The sequence below is a fragment of the Ranitomeya variabilis genome, chromosome 3, assembly GCF_051348905.1.
Source record: "Ranitomeya variabilis isolate aRanVar5 chromosome 3, aRanVar5.hap1, whole genome shotgun sequence".
NCBI lineage: Eukaryota > Metazoa > Chordata > Amphibia > Anura > Dendrobatidae > Ranitomeya > Ranitomeya variabilis.
In genome coordinates this window covers 167,866,807-167,883,652 of record NC_135234.1, presented here as the reverse complement: position 1 = coordinate 167,883,652, position 16,846 = coordinate 167,866,807, and the positions used below count along the sequence as shown (strand labels likewise).

Sequence of the window (16,846 nt, the reverse complement as noted above, 5' to 3'; positions counted from 1 at the left end):
ACTGCGCGATCTGAGACAAACAGAGCATGTGCGGCTACTAGGAGCTAAACTGGTTCTCTGCTCGTATGTATCCATTCCCTATGGCCCATTAACAATAAACTGACTACAAGGTTTCCGGGCTGGTACTCCCATGTGACCTGTGGCATTACATGTTAAAGGGATATCCCCATCTCTTCCATTCATGGCAAATCCATGGGATGTGTAGACGCGTATCCCACCAATGGGATCTGGACCCACGGTGAGAATGGGGACTTGAAGTCAGTGGAGAGGTGGTTGGGAATCCCACCTATTTGTACAGGAATTCTCTCTAAAGAAAGAAGCAAGAGTCATTGATGGGACCTGCAACTACTATGAATTTAGAGCATTTTCTGCGGCTATGCCACAAATATACAAGATAGGAATACCCTTTTAAATTTCTCTGCAGCACCATCATAGGGGAAAGTAAGTACATAGTGTCTCTTCTAATGGATGGGTTGTCTTTGTAACGCAGGACAGGTCCTCCATGGAGTGTGACATACACGATTTGTAAGCAATCTCTGCTAAGACCCCCCACCCCACGCGACTGACAAGTCGCACATGTGGGATCCCAGCAGCTTCTCCCCGACCGCTGACAGTGACTGACAAGCCTCTGCTAGCATGAGCAAATAGAATACAATATAGGAGAATGTGGTCAAATTCTGCGCTGCTGAATCATGTAGTCCAAAGGTATTATTATAAGTGGTCTTTATTCGACGCGTTTCTGAGCTTCAAAGAACTTTCATCAAGAAATACCACATAAGATTCTAAGCGCAGAATTTGACCACATTCTCCTACACTATTCTCAACGGCAGGTCCCTTGTGGATAAGTGGATCTGCAGCAGCGATTCTTTCCATTGTTTGTCTTAAGCTATGTCTGGTGAGTGCTTTTACCTTGCATTGACTGCTCAATCTCGGATAAAACCCTATTGCGCTTTTTTCCTCCAACAGTTTTCATAGTATGAGCAAATAGGCAGAGGCTGTCAGTCACTGTCATCAGGAAGAAGCCGCCAGGGAACGAGCCGCACTACTGACTAGTCGTACAGGCGGCTTCCTACAGGAGACAAACATATGGCTGTGATCACACAGCCAGAGGCCGATACATGATGCCCACAATATGGGCAGCTGGTAATCAGCTGACAGGTTCCCTTTGTCCCCTTCACTCCAGATGATTTTCAGGTTTTTTTCCTCCCCTTCTTCCAAGAACCATAACTTTATTTTTCTGGCCATATAGCAATATGAGCAATTTCACAATGGTTTTTAAGGTTTATCATTTACTATGCTCAATATATGGTAAAAGTGACCAGGCAATATGATTACCCAGGTCAGTAAAAGTACGCAGATACCAAACATGATTTTTCATTTAAGTGGTAAAAAAAATATTCAGAAATTTGTCTAATTTTTTTTTTATAGATTTTGTCACCATTTTCCCGAGATCCCTAACAATATCACTTTTCGGGATCGGAGGATGGGCGAGTACTTATTTTGTGTGTGCAGAGCTGACATTTTTACTGATACCATTTTTGCCTCTTATTGCAATGACTAAAAAAACAAAAAGAAAATTCTGGAGTTATGATTTTTTTCCTTGTTGCCTAGTTTACTAAATAGATCAATTTTAATAGATCAGGCATTTCTGATTGCAGTGATACCAAATGTGTGATTTTTTGTTTTATTTTTAATAGGGCAAAAGGGTGGTGATTTGAAGTTGTGTTTTATTTTACTTTTTAATGTATACCGTAATCGTCTGATCACTTGAGCTACACATAGCAAGGCTTCAGCTATGCTATGTATTGCAAAAATCACAACCACCTATGAACGTCGGCCACGGACTGATGTTCACAGGATGATGGTGATGACATGCATGGGCTATTCAGCAGACTCCAGACATGTTCACTGATACACTTCTTGCCTGCATGTGTTAAATGCCGCTGTCTGTGATTGACAGTGGCATTTAACTGGTTAACATCCACGTGTGGATCTCAGATCCACCTGCGGTTGAGAGAGGCAATTGATGGCTGATTGTTGTCAGCTGCAGGGTAAAATGTGGGCTCAGTGCCTGAGCCTGCATCAAATGCAGGGACAGGGCCAGTGACATAGATGTACGTTATCAGTCGTAAAAGTGCTTTTAAAACTCATTTAGTTATGTTTTTTGTTTCTTCCATCGATTGCTCTGTCTTGCTTCTGACAAAAAGGACAAGACTTGCTGATTTACATTAGACCATCTCAGATATTTAACCGGGTAGTTGACTGATACTAGAAAACATATGTTAATTTCTCAAATAATACATCTCAATATATAAGAGAAAAACAAAGTTTAATATTACACAATATTTAGTAGCACTTTTTAGGGTTCCTCAACCATCTCAACTAGAGGAAGAACCAGTGGTTAGCATCTTTTATTTAATAGAGAACTTTTAGAGCTGAAGAACTTTTTACTATCAGATTTTTAGAAGTCCTTAAAAATGTAGAATTCCTCATTTATAACATGCATCTCACTGCGCAGCACGTGAATTATTCTGCAAATTGCCTGCAGCGCAACAAGCAAATCTGTTACTCTTACCTGAGTCTCAAGTGTAATTTCTTTCACGGCCTCAGTGACAGTGTTCACACCTAACAGACACAGGCGTTAATTAGAATGTGACGGAAAGTGATATGGCGTCAGGGGACGATTTATAGAAAGTCAATTACAAAACTAACTTTCTCTGGCTTTTCATTGGAGGGACACAGGAACCATGGGTTAATAATCATGGGGTGACTACACCTTGGCGGCCGACACCCAGTAATTCAGTTTAGCTTAGTGTCATTCGGAGGCAGACATGGGTCTAAGTATCAGACCTATCTTAGCCTGGATGAGGAAGGTTAGGAATAAACTACTGGTTTTTCTCATTGCTATTAAGAAGACATGGCTACTGCCTACATTTTTCATAGGATGAGTAACAAAGTGTGAATGAAGCAATTCAACACCACGGAGAGACAGACTACAGCCTGTACCCTCTCTTGTTGGTATAGCAGGGCACAGTTGGCCATCAGATACCTGGGTTGGTTGGGCCTTTTGCCTTTGAATCCCGCCCATCATAGCGAGGAAAGTCTGTGGAGAACAGAAGATGGAGCCCAGACTTCCCGATGCCTATCTACAGGACTAAGTTTCTTCAGTTTGTAGGTCCCTTCCTGCACTTGGGCATTGCACTGGCTTTCTTGTGGTAATTTTTTGGCAGCACCCCAGTCCTATCCTGATGCCCAGCGTGCTGTTCAGGTAATCATCTGTAAAGGCTTTCCACCAATACAGGAACATTTCATAGATAGATAGCATTAAGCTACTTACGGTAGCGGCATTTCTCGGAGGCCCATGACAGCACGACGAGAGAGGGGATCCGCCCATTAGGAACAGGAAACCTACAGATACAAAAGGGCGGCACCTCTCCCCTGCATCAGTTGTATTTCAGAGCCTTGAGAGGACTACCGCGGTTAGTAGCATACAAAAATATACATTATATACAGTTTATATACAAAATTTTAACCCATATATTGGAACTGGGCATATACACGTGAGATATATACATTATAGGAGGTGCAACCCCCACGTGAAATAGGGAGGGAACTAAGGGTGCTGTCATGGGCCTCCGAGAAATGCCGCTACCGTAAGTAGCTTAATGCTTTACTCGGACTCCCATGACAGCACGACGAGAGATTTACAGAGATGTAACACTACCTTAGGGAGGGACTATAGCCTGCAGCACCCTTAACCCGAAGGTGAGATCAGAGGAGGCCCCTAAATCCAACCTATAGTGCTTAAAGAAGGTGGACGGGGATGACCATGTGGCCGCCTTACATATCTGGTCGATTGATACTCCAGATTTCTCCGCCCAGGATGTAGCCATGGCCCTGGTGGAATGCGCCCTCAGATTCTGCGGAGTCGGACCCCCACCTGCAGTATAAGCCAAAGAGATAGCCTCCCTAATCCACTTTGCTAGTGTGTACTTTGATACCCTGAGTCCCTTTCTGGGATTTTGGAAAGATAAAAATAAGGCATTATCTTTCTTCCATGTATCAGTAACAGAGATGTATTCTAACAGGCATCTCCTAACGTCTAGTGTATGGAGTAGCTCTTCTTTAGGGTTGGAGGGATTGGGAATGAAAGATGGTAACACTATCTCCTGAGACCTGTGAAACCGAGATGATACTTTTGGTAAATAGGCCGGGTCTGGTCTGAGGACTACCCTATCTGGCAGAAACTCTGTATAAGGGGAAATTCTGGAGAGAGCTTGTATATCTCCTACCCTACGGGCAGATGTTATTGCTACCAGAAATGCTGTTTTAAGGGATAATGCCTTAATTGAAGCTGATTGTAATGGTTCAAACGGCTCTCTAGTCAATGCTGACAGGACTAGGTTAAGATCCCAAGGCATAGATCTATCCCTATGTATGGGTCTAGCCCTACTAGAGGCTTTAATGAACCCTGAGATCCAATAATTATTGGCGACGTTACAGGAAAACAAGGCCCCTAGGGCCGAGACTTGTACTTTTAGGGTACTAGTGGATAGATCTAGCTCTAAGCCCCTTTGCAGGAATTCTAAGATCTGTTTTATAGGTATTCCCTCTTCTAAATTAAAGTCAGAAGAGGCCAGGAATTTCCGCCAGGTTCTAGCGTAGATTGTTGTTGTAATCTGCTTCCTACTTTTCATAAGGGTTTCAATCAAATTTGGGGAGAACCCTTTGTTTTTCAGTAACGCCCTCTCAAACTCCATGCCGTCAAATGGAGACTCTTTACTTGAGGATGGCTGATCGGACCCTGGTGGAGCAAATCTGGGATGTCCGGAAGCACCCAGGGGTCCTCCACTGACATGACCCTGAGCCAGGTGAACCAGGCCCTTCTGGGCCAGAATGGGGCAATCAATATAACTCTTGCCCGATCTTCTCTTATTTTCCTGATTACCAGAGGTATCAGGCCCAGCGGAGGGAACGCATAAGCCAACCGAAAGTCCCAGTTGATCAGAAAGGCGTCTACCGCCAGAGGATTCTCCCTGGGATTTAGGGAACAGAATTTTATTGTCTTTTGGTTGTCCCTGGTGGCAAATAAATCCACCTCTGGATGTCCCCATTTTTGGACAATCTGGTTGAACACGAGATCGTTTAGAGACCATTCCCCTTGTCTCAGGGTGTTGCGGCTTAGAAAGTCCGCTTTCACATTTTCTTTTCCTCTTATGTGCAGTGCGGTTAAAGATAGAAAATTGTTCTCCGCTGTCTGGAATAACCGGTCCGCCACTCTCATCAGAGATTCGGAATGAGTTCCACCCTGGTGATTTATGTATGCGACCGCCACCTGGTTGTCCGAGAGGATCTTGACGTGGTGACCCTGCAGACATATGAGGAATTTTTTAACTGAAAGTTCAATTGCCATTAATTCTCTGTGGTTAGAGGAGGCTGATGTTAAGGGGTCCCATAGACCCTGAACTATCATGTCATCCATGTGTGCTCCCCAACCTGAAGGGCTAGCGTCCGTTGTTACAATACGTGTCACCCGTGTTACCCAGGGAACTCCCGCCGATAAATTGTCACTGTTTAGCCACCATCTAAGAGAAGTAAGGGCTTTTGGACCCAAGGTAATCTGACTCTGCAAAGACCCCTGTAAAATTCTATCATTAACCAGTACGTCGGATTGTAAAGGTCTGGTATGAAATTGGGCCCAACGGACAGCGGGAATGCATGAGGTTAGAGATCCTAACAGTGACATAGCCTGTCTAAGGGTCATGGATGGTTTATCAATTGCTTTAGATACTTGTTGTTGGATGTGTAACAACTTGTCAGGCGGAAGACAACACTGTTGGGTTTCTGAATTTAACAACAGCCCTAAGAATCTCTGTATCATTTGGGGCTGTAACCGGGATTTTTCATAATTTATGATCCACCCCAGATGTTCAAGTTTGGTTGTGGTTGTCTCTAGTTGTGAGAGGCAATGGTCTGCCGAACTTCCCACTATAAGGAAGTCATCCATAGGGGACAATCAGGATGTCAGATTCTCGCAAGTGCGCCATGACTTCGGCCACTAACTTTGTAAATACCCTAGGGGCCGCTGATAGGCCAAAGGGAAGAGCTCTGAACTGGAAGTGACGAACCTGACCCCCCATTGTCACAGCTACTCTCAGGAATCTCTGGAAGTCTTCATGTATTGGAACATGATAGTATGCGTCCTTTACATCCACAACTACCATGAAGCAGTGTTTAAACAACATTTTTATTGCTGTACTGACTGTTTCCATTTTAAATGATTCATTGACCAGGAATTCATTAAGGCTTTTGAGATTTATGATCGTTCTAAACGATCCGTCTGGCTTCTTGATCAGAAAAAGAGGAGAGTAAAATCCCCTCCCTCTTTCTGATCCTGGGATTTCGATCAAAACTCTCTTGGAGCATAAGTTCATGACCTCTGCTTCCAGGGCTGCTTGTTCAAGGGGGGAGGAGCATAAAGGGGTTAACTTAAATTTATCCCGAGGCCAATGACTAAAGTCAAGCTTTAGGCCTTTTGCTATAATGCCTCGGACCCATTTACTGTTCGAAATGTCAAACCATGCTGAAGAGAATGTTGACAGTCTACCCCCCACGGGGATTGCTAGTCATTGGTCCGGCTTTTTCTGTTCTTTTGAGGAACGGCGAAACATATAGCCCGTACCTCTTCCGCGTCTGTCCTCCCATCTAAAACTCTCTCTAGAGGGTGAGGACCCGCGTTTCTTTCCGCGACCAAATCTTCTTCTGTTGAAGGGCCGACGGTAGGATGCTGAAGAAGGATTAGGAAATTTCTTCTTGTCATCCCCCGCTTTCTCCAGCAACTCACCCAGAGTTGGACCAAAGAGATATTCTCCCTTACACGGGATTGCGCAGAGTTTAGCTCTGGATTGTATGTCGCCTGACCAGCACTTCAACCATAAGGCTCTACGAGCCGCGTTGGAGAGCCCTGCTGCTCTAGCCGCCATCCTGACTGAGTCCACCGAAGCGTCTGATAGAAAGGCCGCAGCATTTTGAATTGTTGGTAAGGCCTTCAGAATAGAATCTCTGGAAGCGCCGTCCTTAAGCTGGGTCTCTAACTGATCCAGCCAGACCATTAAAGATCTGGCTGTACATGTCGCGGCAACCGCTGGTCTGAGAGATCCTGCCGCTGTTTCCCAGGTACCTTTAAGGAAAATGTCCGCTTTTCTATCAAGGGGGTCCTTGAGGGTCCCCATATCCTCAAATGGCAACGAGGCTCTCTTGGATGCTTTTGCCACCGCCGCATCCAACTTAGGGGCTTTGTCCCATGTCTCTACAACCGGATCATCAAAGGGGTACCTGCGTTTTAAAGCTGGCGGTAAGGAACCCTTCTTTTCCGGCTTCTTCCATTCCCGGAGGATTAAGTCTTGAATCTTTTCGTTCACTGGAAAAGATCTGTGTTTTTTACGATCCAGTCCGCTGAACATCATCTCTTGCTTTGAGGGCTGCGGCTTGGTTTCTTCTATGCCCATTGTGCCCCTAACTGACTTGACCACTTTGTCAATCTTATCCAGGGGCAGACAAAATTGTCCAGACTCCTCATCTGATGAAGAGGAGGAAGGACTAGAGTGATAGGCACCCTCTTCTCTTTCTTCCTCCGAAGAATTAGAGTCCAGGGGGGTTCTATGTTTTGAACCTCCCGTTTGGGATAGGGACCGTAGAGATTCCCTCACTTCCAAACGTATCATCTCCTTCAGGTTTGCCGCACTCACAGACTCTTCTGCTACCTGGGGGGGGGGACAGTATAGGTGATAACTACTATCTGACCTAATGTCACTTCCACCCCACCACACCTGTAGACCTCACCGTCTGTTGTATACAGGGGGCACATAATTTCTTAGGACAAGAGTCTGGTAAGGGGACTCCACAGAGAGCACACTCCTTATGTTTTGACTTGTCACTCTTCTTTCCCTAGAAGATAAAGTATAAGGGGCCCGCGTCACAGAGTGAACTTTCACGTAGATCACTTACCCGTGCGCCAAAGTAAAGTACCGGAATGCGAGGGGGTTCTTTCCTAGTCGAAGCTCTTGATCCCTGCCCGGATGAGCTTTTACGACTGGACTGGTCGCTTCTGTCTTTCTCCTTGGGCTTCTGACGCACATCATCAAGCAGCTGCTGCTGCTCACCACCACTCTCCATGACGAATTGCGACCAAAAGCAGGGTTCCTGAATCGTCACCTGCTTAAATCCCCCTTGGATCCGGTCAGCAGATAGGTCAGTGCCATTCCCATTGGTCCAGGATACCGCAGGGAGGATAGGATTCATGTGGGAGAATACCGGTAATCAGGATACATGGGCGCCGCCATTTTGGATCGACTGCGCATGCGCAGACATCCGGCGACCCGGAAGCGGCTACTAACTCCGCCCCCCCGCGTCACCGCACCCGGAAACGCTCCAGCACACGCTGAGAGCGGTGCAGGACGCCGGGGACGGATCGCAGCGCTCCGGCCACATAGTCCTGACGCCGGCACCCCGCAAGTACGCCACCGCTGCACCGCCAATGGGAAATACTTACCGGCGCTGACGCTGATGGAGGCGAGAAATCCTCTGGACTCTGCTCCCTGCTGCGAACGCCACCGACGTGCAGTCCAGCAAGGACCACCGTGGCGTCTCCAGGGATCTCCGCACCGGCCGAGGTAGGAGACCCCCTCGCTACCGGAATCGGCCGGCCGGCCTGGGCTCCATAAGATTCATCTGTGGGCACCCGTCCCTTTAGGAACAGGAAACCAACTGATGCAGGGGAGAGGTGCCGCCCTTTTGTATCTGTAGGTTTCCTGTTCCTAATGGGCGGATCCCCTCTCTCGTCGTGCTGTCATGGGAGTCCGAGTAAATAATGGTTACGGTGTTTGTTGTACTTTGCGGCCATTTACTGGCCAGTGTTATTATAGGTTTTATTGTTCTGAAGCTGTAATTTCCATAATGCCTCTCTCTCTCTCTGCAACTCCTCCTATCTTGTTTCCTCACATCCTTTCTTGTGGTCAGTGCCATCCATCTTGGAAACACATGCATCAGGACTCAAGAGAGGATTCTCCTGTTACCTCTAGCATATAGTCCCCATATTGCAGCACGGTGGCTCACTGCACCAATGACAACATCTGCAAGGAGTTTGTATGTTCTCCCTGTGTTTGCATGAGTTTCCTCCAACTGGTTTTATTTAAAGTACCTTGAGGAGATAAGGTAAGATGTCAGGGAAGATGAAGAGATTAATACTCCTCTTCATCCGCTTCACCTTCCCTGATATCTTATCTCATCTCTTCAAGGTACTTTGAATAACACCTGTTACAGTTCATCACTGCATCATCATTGCCAAAAATAAACCACATGCAACTGGTCAAGAATAGGAGGAGCGGTTAGCGAGTAACATTATCTGCCATTGCTTGCACAGAGATCCGTGCTCCCATCCCTCAGACACATCTCACCCTCTTGCATCGGTGGCAGAATACCCAGGGCATCCCTCACAGACTGCACACCTGCCGGCGTTTCGCTGCAGCTACTGTCCTTCCACTCCTTTGCTCCACACCCTTCACTGTTACTGAGTTTTCGGCTTTTGAAAGGGGATTACCATCTCTGGCAGCCCTTCAGGTTCCACCATTTTCCAGGGGGTCCAGAGCTTTCAGGTGTAACCCGGTGAGCTATGTTGGGCTATTCTCTTTTTTTCTCATTGCTTCCAACAGGTTCTGGTAGGCAGAATATTTATGCACTGCATTTGTAATATTTATTACAACACAATATAACGTAGTCACAGCTCTTCAGCTCTGTCTCTCACAGGTCTGCTTGAATGTTCAGCTGCCCTGTGGGTCATCCCGTTATGCTCTGATGGAGGTCAGACAACCTCTAGGGCTACCATTGCTGCTGTCGCTTCGATCTGCCAATGCAAAAGGTCGATCTTAGCTATGGGGCCCCTGCCAGGGCACAGCGCTCTCACACTCCTGGGTAAAAACTTCTTGGGTCTCATGCCTCAAGACGCATGTTCTTCTATTCCATTGGGGCTTACTTAATCTTCTGTCCATATCATTGTGAAGTGCTTACCTTAGTGTCCAGAAATGCAGGTTTTAGCAGAAGGGGACGAAATGTGGCAGTTTCTCGGGTTATAACCTGAGGGATTGTTATTCTCCCTTCTGCAGGACTGATATTAGTTTTCCCACCTCAGGGACCACTCTAGGCCATCCCATGGTTCCTCTCTCCCCCAATGAAGCGACAGAAAAAAATGCTTGGTACTCACAGCAAAAATCACTGTCCTGGGGAACACAACACCATCACTTCTTTGGGGGGCGGGGGATGGTGGTGATCTGGGTTTTGCTTTTAATACTGTTTTTGCACTTACTGAATAACTGGGTGTCATCTACCCAGGTGTAGTCTGGTGGGGGGGGGGGGGGGGGGGGAGAGTCATTAACCATGGTTCCGGTGTCTCCCAATGAAGGCTACAGGAAAGATTTTACAGCGAGTACCAAAAATCCTTATTTTGCTAACAAGAAATACACAATACACTAAGTTTGGCTGCACAAGGTAGAAAAATTCCCATATTACATGAACAGGCAATGTATAGCAGAGAGAAGAGCCTGCTAATGTCATCAAATTGGGGAAAACTAGTTAGATAGGAGATCATTTTGCCTAATAATCAGTTACCACAAGATAGATCTAGTTATATGTCTTTCTTTCATTTGTCCTTGACAACTTTTCTTATCCAGATCTTTTAAAAGAATAATAAAATTAGAATTTTACCAAATGTTGCTTTTTATTGGCACTTCTCACTCCAGTCCCTGCCTGTGGTAAAGTTTCTGGAGAAGTTTTCAATTTGGCACTTTTTTTTCCACAAAAAGTGACTTTGTAAAGGTTTTGTGACTAATGGTAATGAAAAGTTTGGAAAAAAAAAAAAAAAAGGGTAGAGACAAAAAGCATAGAGTACCCTCTATTTTGCATCAAGTTCATGAACTGAGTGCCCCATTTTAAGGAATTTGGCAGAGAAAAAAAAAAAAAAAAAAAGTCAGTGACTACAAGATTAAGGCTATGTGCACATGTTCAGGATTTCTCGCAGAAAATTCCTGAGAAAAACCTGAAATTTTCTGCAAGAAATCTGCAAGAAATCTGCATGCGTTTTTTGGTGCGTTTTTTTCCGGACATTTCCCAATGCATTTTATAGTGGGAAATCCGCAAAAAAAAAAAAGCTAAATTAATGAACATGCTGCATTTTTTACTGCGATGCGTTTTTTTCTCGGAAAAAAAACGCATTATGTGCACAAAAATTGCGGAATTCATTCTAAATGATGGGATGTATATTGTATGCTTTTTTTTGCGGTTTTATAGCGTTTTTATAGCGAAAAAACCGCAAAAAATCAGCAACGTGTGCACACAGCCTAAAAGAAAAAAAATACTAAGAAAAATTGGAAATAACTAATTGAGCCCTTGGTAATTTGCTCTTCATTTGCCCAAATAAAGAACAACTCCTTTAACTTCTAATTCACACAAAACTTTGCATCTCGTCCCTGTGCTTAGTGAATTCTGCCGTTTCGTACATAAGCGTTATATGACAAGGGAGGAACGTTAAAGCCCATAAGTATAACTTACCTGCATGATGAAAAGTGTCAACCCAACCACCGTCTCCATCATCCTCTTCTATGATGGCTTCCTGTTCATCGGAGTACTCCATCTGTTTACATCTTTTATAACAGGGCACTGAGGGGAGTAATGAGGAGTGATTGTCAACGCATAGAAATATTAAGGGCAGAAAACCCTCCATCACTTAAATCACTATCACAGAACAAAGAGTCTGTGGTGCTATGCAGGTGCCAGGACTTCCAGCTTCTGCCTTACACATCCCCCTATCTGGAGCCCGGCTAATTTATGCTCTGCGTCAGTGGGATTGTAGTGCGAGCATGGAAACTCAGGCATGAGAAAGGACACAACCTGCACATACATAACGTTTCTCCTTGCGGAGATCGACATGTCAAGCCTGAGATGCCAAGGTGAGAAGACTTTTCAGCCGCAATTCTCCTATGAGAAATATGCAAATGGTCTCTTCAGAGAGGGAGAGGACTAGAACGCTAGTGCCACCTATAGGAAGTAGCAATCCTAAAAGTCAAGCTTTTATCCTAAGTCATATGACAAGGCTTGTTAGAGTTGATATTGACTTTTAGGATTGCTACCTCCTCTCTGAAGAGACAGTTGACAAGAGAGTAACACCATTTTCGGCCAGTATATGGCTTGTTTTTACTGGCTTTCCCTTCTGCAGGTTCCAATCACTTAAAAAAATAAATAAATAAATAAAAAAAAAAAAATGCGGGTGTAGGGTCTTCTAAAGTGCTCCACCACTTTCTCCTTCCCCTCTCCTCTCCAGAGAATTCTATAAGCAACAGGTGTAATTTGATCTCTCGAGGACAGAACTGTAGACAGATTTGAGCAGTTTTTCAGACTGAATAATCAAGTGCAAGAGATAAAAAGTGACTGGGAATAGGAGAAACATATTTTTATGATCAGATATATTAGAAAGCCTGACATCTTCACTTTTACTGTAGATTTATGTAAAAATTAAATTAAAAATATAGTCACTCATTAAGTTGCGGTCACTGACAATATCAAGCTCCTTCTCTCTGGTAGGCCACTCTTGCTGGGCAGAAAGCACAAAGTGGTCATACGACAAAACCTTGTGCTTCTCCTGTTAGAGGAACCCAATGCCAGAAGCTAAATATAGGGATTTTTGTGTGTACTCACCGTAAAATCCTTTTCTCCGAGCCACTCATTGGGGGACACAGGACCATGGGTGTTATGCTGCTGTCACTAGGAGGCTGACACTAAGCTGAGACAAAAAAAGGTTAACTCCTCCCCTGCAGTATACACCCTCATGCTGGCTTCCAGAGACCCAGTTCAGTGCAAAAAGCAGTAGGAGAATAACAACAATATATCATGTAACAGTAGAGTACAACATGTCAAAGAAAGTAAAAAAACGAAAAAGGTAAATAGCCGAACAGGCTAACAGGGTGGGTGCTGTGTCCCCTAATGAGTGGCTCGGAGAAAAGGGTTTTACGGTGAGTACACACAAAAATCCCTATTTCTCCATCGCCACATTGGGGGACACAGGACCATGGGACGTCCCAAAGCAGTCCCTGGGAGGGAAACAATACAACCAAATAACTCCGTGTACCATCTGACTTACAAATGCGCGACGGCCACTTGCAGAACACGTCTGCCAAGGGCCGTGTCCGCAGAGGAATGAATGTGGACATTGTAGTGCTTTGTGAAAGTATGCAGGCTGGACCACAGTGCGGCCTTGCAAACCTGCTCCGCCGTTGCCTGGTGCCGGATGGCCCAGGAAGCACCCATCGACCGAGTGGAGTGAGCTCTAATCCCCGCCGGGATAGATCTGCCCCTGACCCGATAGGATTCCTGGATAGTAGATCGAATTCATCTGGCTATCGTGGCTTTAGACGCAGTCAAACCCTTTCTGTGACCCTCCGGGAGAACGAAAAGGGAGTCTGATTTTCTGAAATGAGCCGTTTTGGAAATGTACCTCCTAAGGGCCTGTACCACGTCCAGGGTATGAAGGGCTTTTTCAACCCTGTGTTTTGGCTGCGGGCAAAAAGAGGGAAGAATGATGTCCTCGTTAAGGTGAAAAGAGGACACCACCTTAGGGAGAAAATCCGGAGATGGACGAAGGACTACCTTGTCCTGGTGGAAGGCAAGAAAAGGAGCTAGCCAGGATAAAGCAGCCAATTCTGAGACCCGTCTGATAGACGTTACGGCCACAAGGAAGGCAACCTTCCAGGAGAGGACAGTAAGCGGAATGTCCTGAAGAGGCTCAAAAGGAGGTTCCTGAAGAGCCCCCAGAACCAAGTTGAGATCCCAGGTCTCTAACGGCATCCTGTAGGGGGGTACCACATGGGAGACCCCCTGAATGAAAGTCTTGACTTGAAGGTTGGCAGCGATCCTACGTTGGAATAACACGGATAACGCTGAGATCTGACCTTTGAGGGAACTCAGCGCCAAGCCGGAGTCCAAACCGGACTGAAGGAAATCCAAAATGCAAGGAATAGAGAAAACGAGCGGAGGGCGACCTCGGAGCCTGCACCACGAGAAGAAGGTTTTCCAGGTGCAGTGGTAGATAGAAGCGGAAGACGACTTGCGAGTGCTTATCATGGTGGGAATGACCTGCTGAGAGAAACCACCTCGAGTTAGAATCCAGGTTTCAACAGCTACGCCGTTAAACGTAGGGCCCCTGGGCTCTGGTGGCTGATCGGCCCTTGACGAAGCAGATCTGGGCGGTCTGGTAACCGCCAGGGGACGTCGGCTACGAGCTGAACGAGCTCCGCGTACCAAGCGCGACGTGGCCAATCCGGCGCGACCAGAATGACCGGAACCCCCTCCGTCTTGAACTTCCGGATCACCTTCGGCAGTAAGGGAAGTGGAGGAAACACGTACGGAAGTTGGAACTGACGCCACGGGGATATCAGCGTGTCCACTCCGATAGCCTGGGGATCCCGAGAACGTGCAATGAAATTGTGAACCTTGGCGTTCAATCTGGACGCCATCAGATCCACGTCCGGGGTCCCCCAGCGAAGGCAGATCTGTCGAAAAACCTCTGGATGGAGTTTCCACTCCCGAGGCAAGGCCCTGACGACTTAGAAAGTCCGCCGCCCAATTTTCGACACCCAGAATGTGCACCGCGGAAATGGTGGAATGGTTGGCTTCGGCCCAACGAAGAATGTGGGAGACTTCCTGCATCGCCGCCCTGCTGCGGGTACCCCCCTGGTGGTTTATGTATGCCACCGCTGTGACATTGTCCGATTGGACTCGGATTGGGTGACCCACGAGCAGGGGGTGAAAGCGTCTCAGGGCGAGTCTGATCGCCCGAATCTCCAGGATGTTTATAGGGAGCCTCGACTCCCGAAGAGTCCAACGACCCTGGGCAGAGTGGTGAAGAAACACCACACCCCAGCCGAGAAGACTGGCGTCGGTAGTTACCACTAACCAGCGGATCGGGCGAAAAAACTTCCCCTGGAGGAGAGATGGACCCAGGGTCCACCATAACAGGGATTGTCTGATCCGCGGAGACAAAGGGCATGGACGATCGAGGGATAAGGGACTCCTGTCCCAGTTGTCCAGCAGAGCCTGTTGCAAGGGGCGGAGATGGAGTTGAGCGAAAGGAACCGCTTCCATTGCGGCTACCACTTTGCCCAGGATCTTCATGGCGAACCGAATGGGTCGCGGACGAGGATGGCAGAGCGTCCGAGCTCCATGCTGAAGCTCTCGGGCCTTGGACCGAGGGAGCAAGACCAGTCCCCTTGAGGTGTCCAGGATCATTCCCAGAAAGGAGATCCGACGGGCAGGAACGGGGGAGGACTTGTCCCAGTTGATCAACCAGCCCAGGCGCGAAAGAGAATCCAAGGTAATAAGGACGCTTGCCTCGCAGGCCTGATAAGACGGACCTTTTATGAGGAGGTCGTCTAAGTAAGGCAACACGACCACTCCGCGAGAGTGAAGAATGGCCATGACGGCCGCCATGACCTTTGTGAATACCCTGGGTGCCGTGGCAAGACCGAAGGGTAAGGCCGTGAATTGGAAATGGTCCTCTAGGATGGCAAAACGGAGGAACCTTTGATGAGACGGGAATATTGGGATATGAAGATAGGCATCCTTGATGTCTATTGATGCCAGGTATTCCCCTGTCTCCATCGAGAAGATGACCGACCGGAGCGATTCCATCCTGAAGTGCCGTACCTTTACGCACTTGTTCAGGAGCTTCAGGTCCAAAATGGGGCGCACTGTCCCGTCCTTTTTTGGCACGACGAAGAGGTTTGAGTAAAAACCTCTAAACCTCTCGTGTTCCGGAACCGGAACAATGACCCCGCACTGGCGGAGGGAATGAATGGCGCAAAGAAGGGCGCGAGACTGAGCCCCCGAACTGGGGAAACGAGAGGGAAAAAACCGAGCTGGAGGGGAGGCAGAGAACTCTATTTTGTAGCCAGACGACACCAGATCCCTGACCCATTCGTCGTGGATGACGGAGAGCCAGACTTGCTGAAAAAGAAGTAGATGTCCGCCTACTTTGGTGGTATCGACTGGAACAGTTCCCGAGTCATTGCGAAGGGAATCTGGCAGGCCTGGACCCTCTGGTTCTGGGTTGCCTAGGCTTTCCTCGCCAGGACTGATTCGGCCTAAAAGAGGGACGAACGTCTCTGTCTGAGCGAGCGGATCGGTTTGATCTGGAAGGGGCGGCAGGATTGGACCAGGCTGGACTGCTACGAAAGGGCCGAAAGCGAAAATATGGTTGGCGCTGGAAGGCAGTCTTGGGCCTCTGTTGGGGAAGGAACTTGCTCTTTCCCCTTGTAGTGTCGGAGATAAGCTGGTCTAGCTTTTCTCCAAAAAGACGCCCACTCTGAAAAGGGAGAGAAATCAGAGACTTTTTAGAGGAGGAATCTGCGCGCCACTCTGAGCCAAATAGCTCTTCTGATGGTGATGGCGTGAGAAGCCGCCGATGCTGCACAGTTCGCTGCATCGAGCGATGCGTACATCACGTAATCACCGGCCATGGCAATCTGTTTGGCAAGGTCTGCCATCTCAGAGGGAAGATCCTGTTCCTGAACGGATTTTGCTAGGGCATCTGCCCAGGAAACCATTGCCTTGGCCACCCAAGCCGCGGCGAAGGAAGGAGAAAGAGAAGAACCTGAGGCTTCGTACACTGAGCGAGCTAGGGAATCTAGCTGGCGCTCTGTGGGATTCTTAAATCGAAGCGCCATCTGGAACGGATAAGAGAGTTTTGGAAGCTAGGCGCGAAACCGGAGGATCTACTAATGGGGATTCCGTCCAGTCATTAACA

At 47.2% G+C, this 16,846-nt stretch overlaps 1 protein-coding gene across 1 annotated transcript in view; it reads right to left on the bottom strand.

The window, feature by feature from the left end:
• ATG3 (autophagy related 3) overlaps positions 1 to 16,846 on the bottom strand; it is a 56,391-nt gene that overhangs the window by 17,466 nt on the left and 22,079 nt on the right. Inside the window, exons 6-7 of the mRNA XM_077294838.1 lie at positions 11,602 to 11,709; positions 2,576 to 2,625 (exon numbers count right to left, since the gene is read on the bottom strand). Of these exons, the coding sequence (XP_077150953.1) occupies positions 2,576 to 2,625; positions 11,602 to 11,709 (158 nt within the window). The remainder of the gene's footprint in view (positions 1 to 2,575; positions 2,626 to 11,601; positions 11,710 to 16,846) is intronic.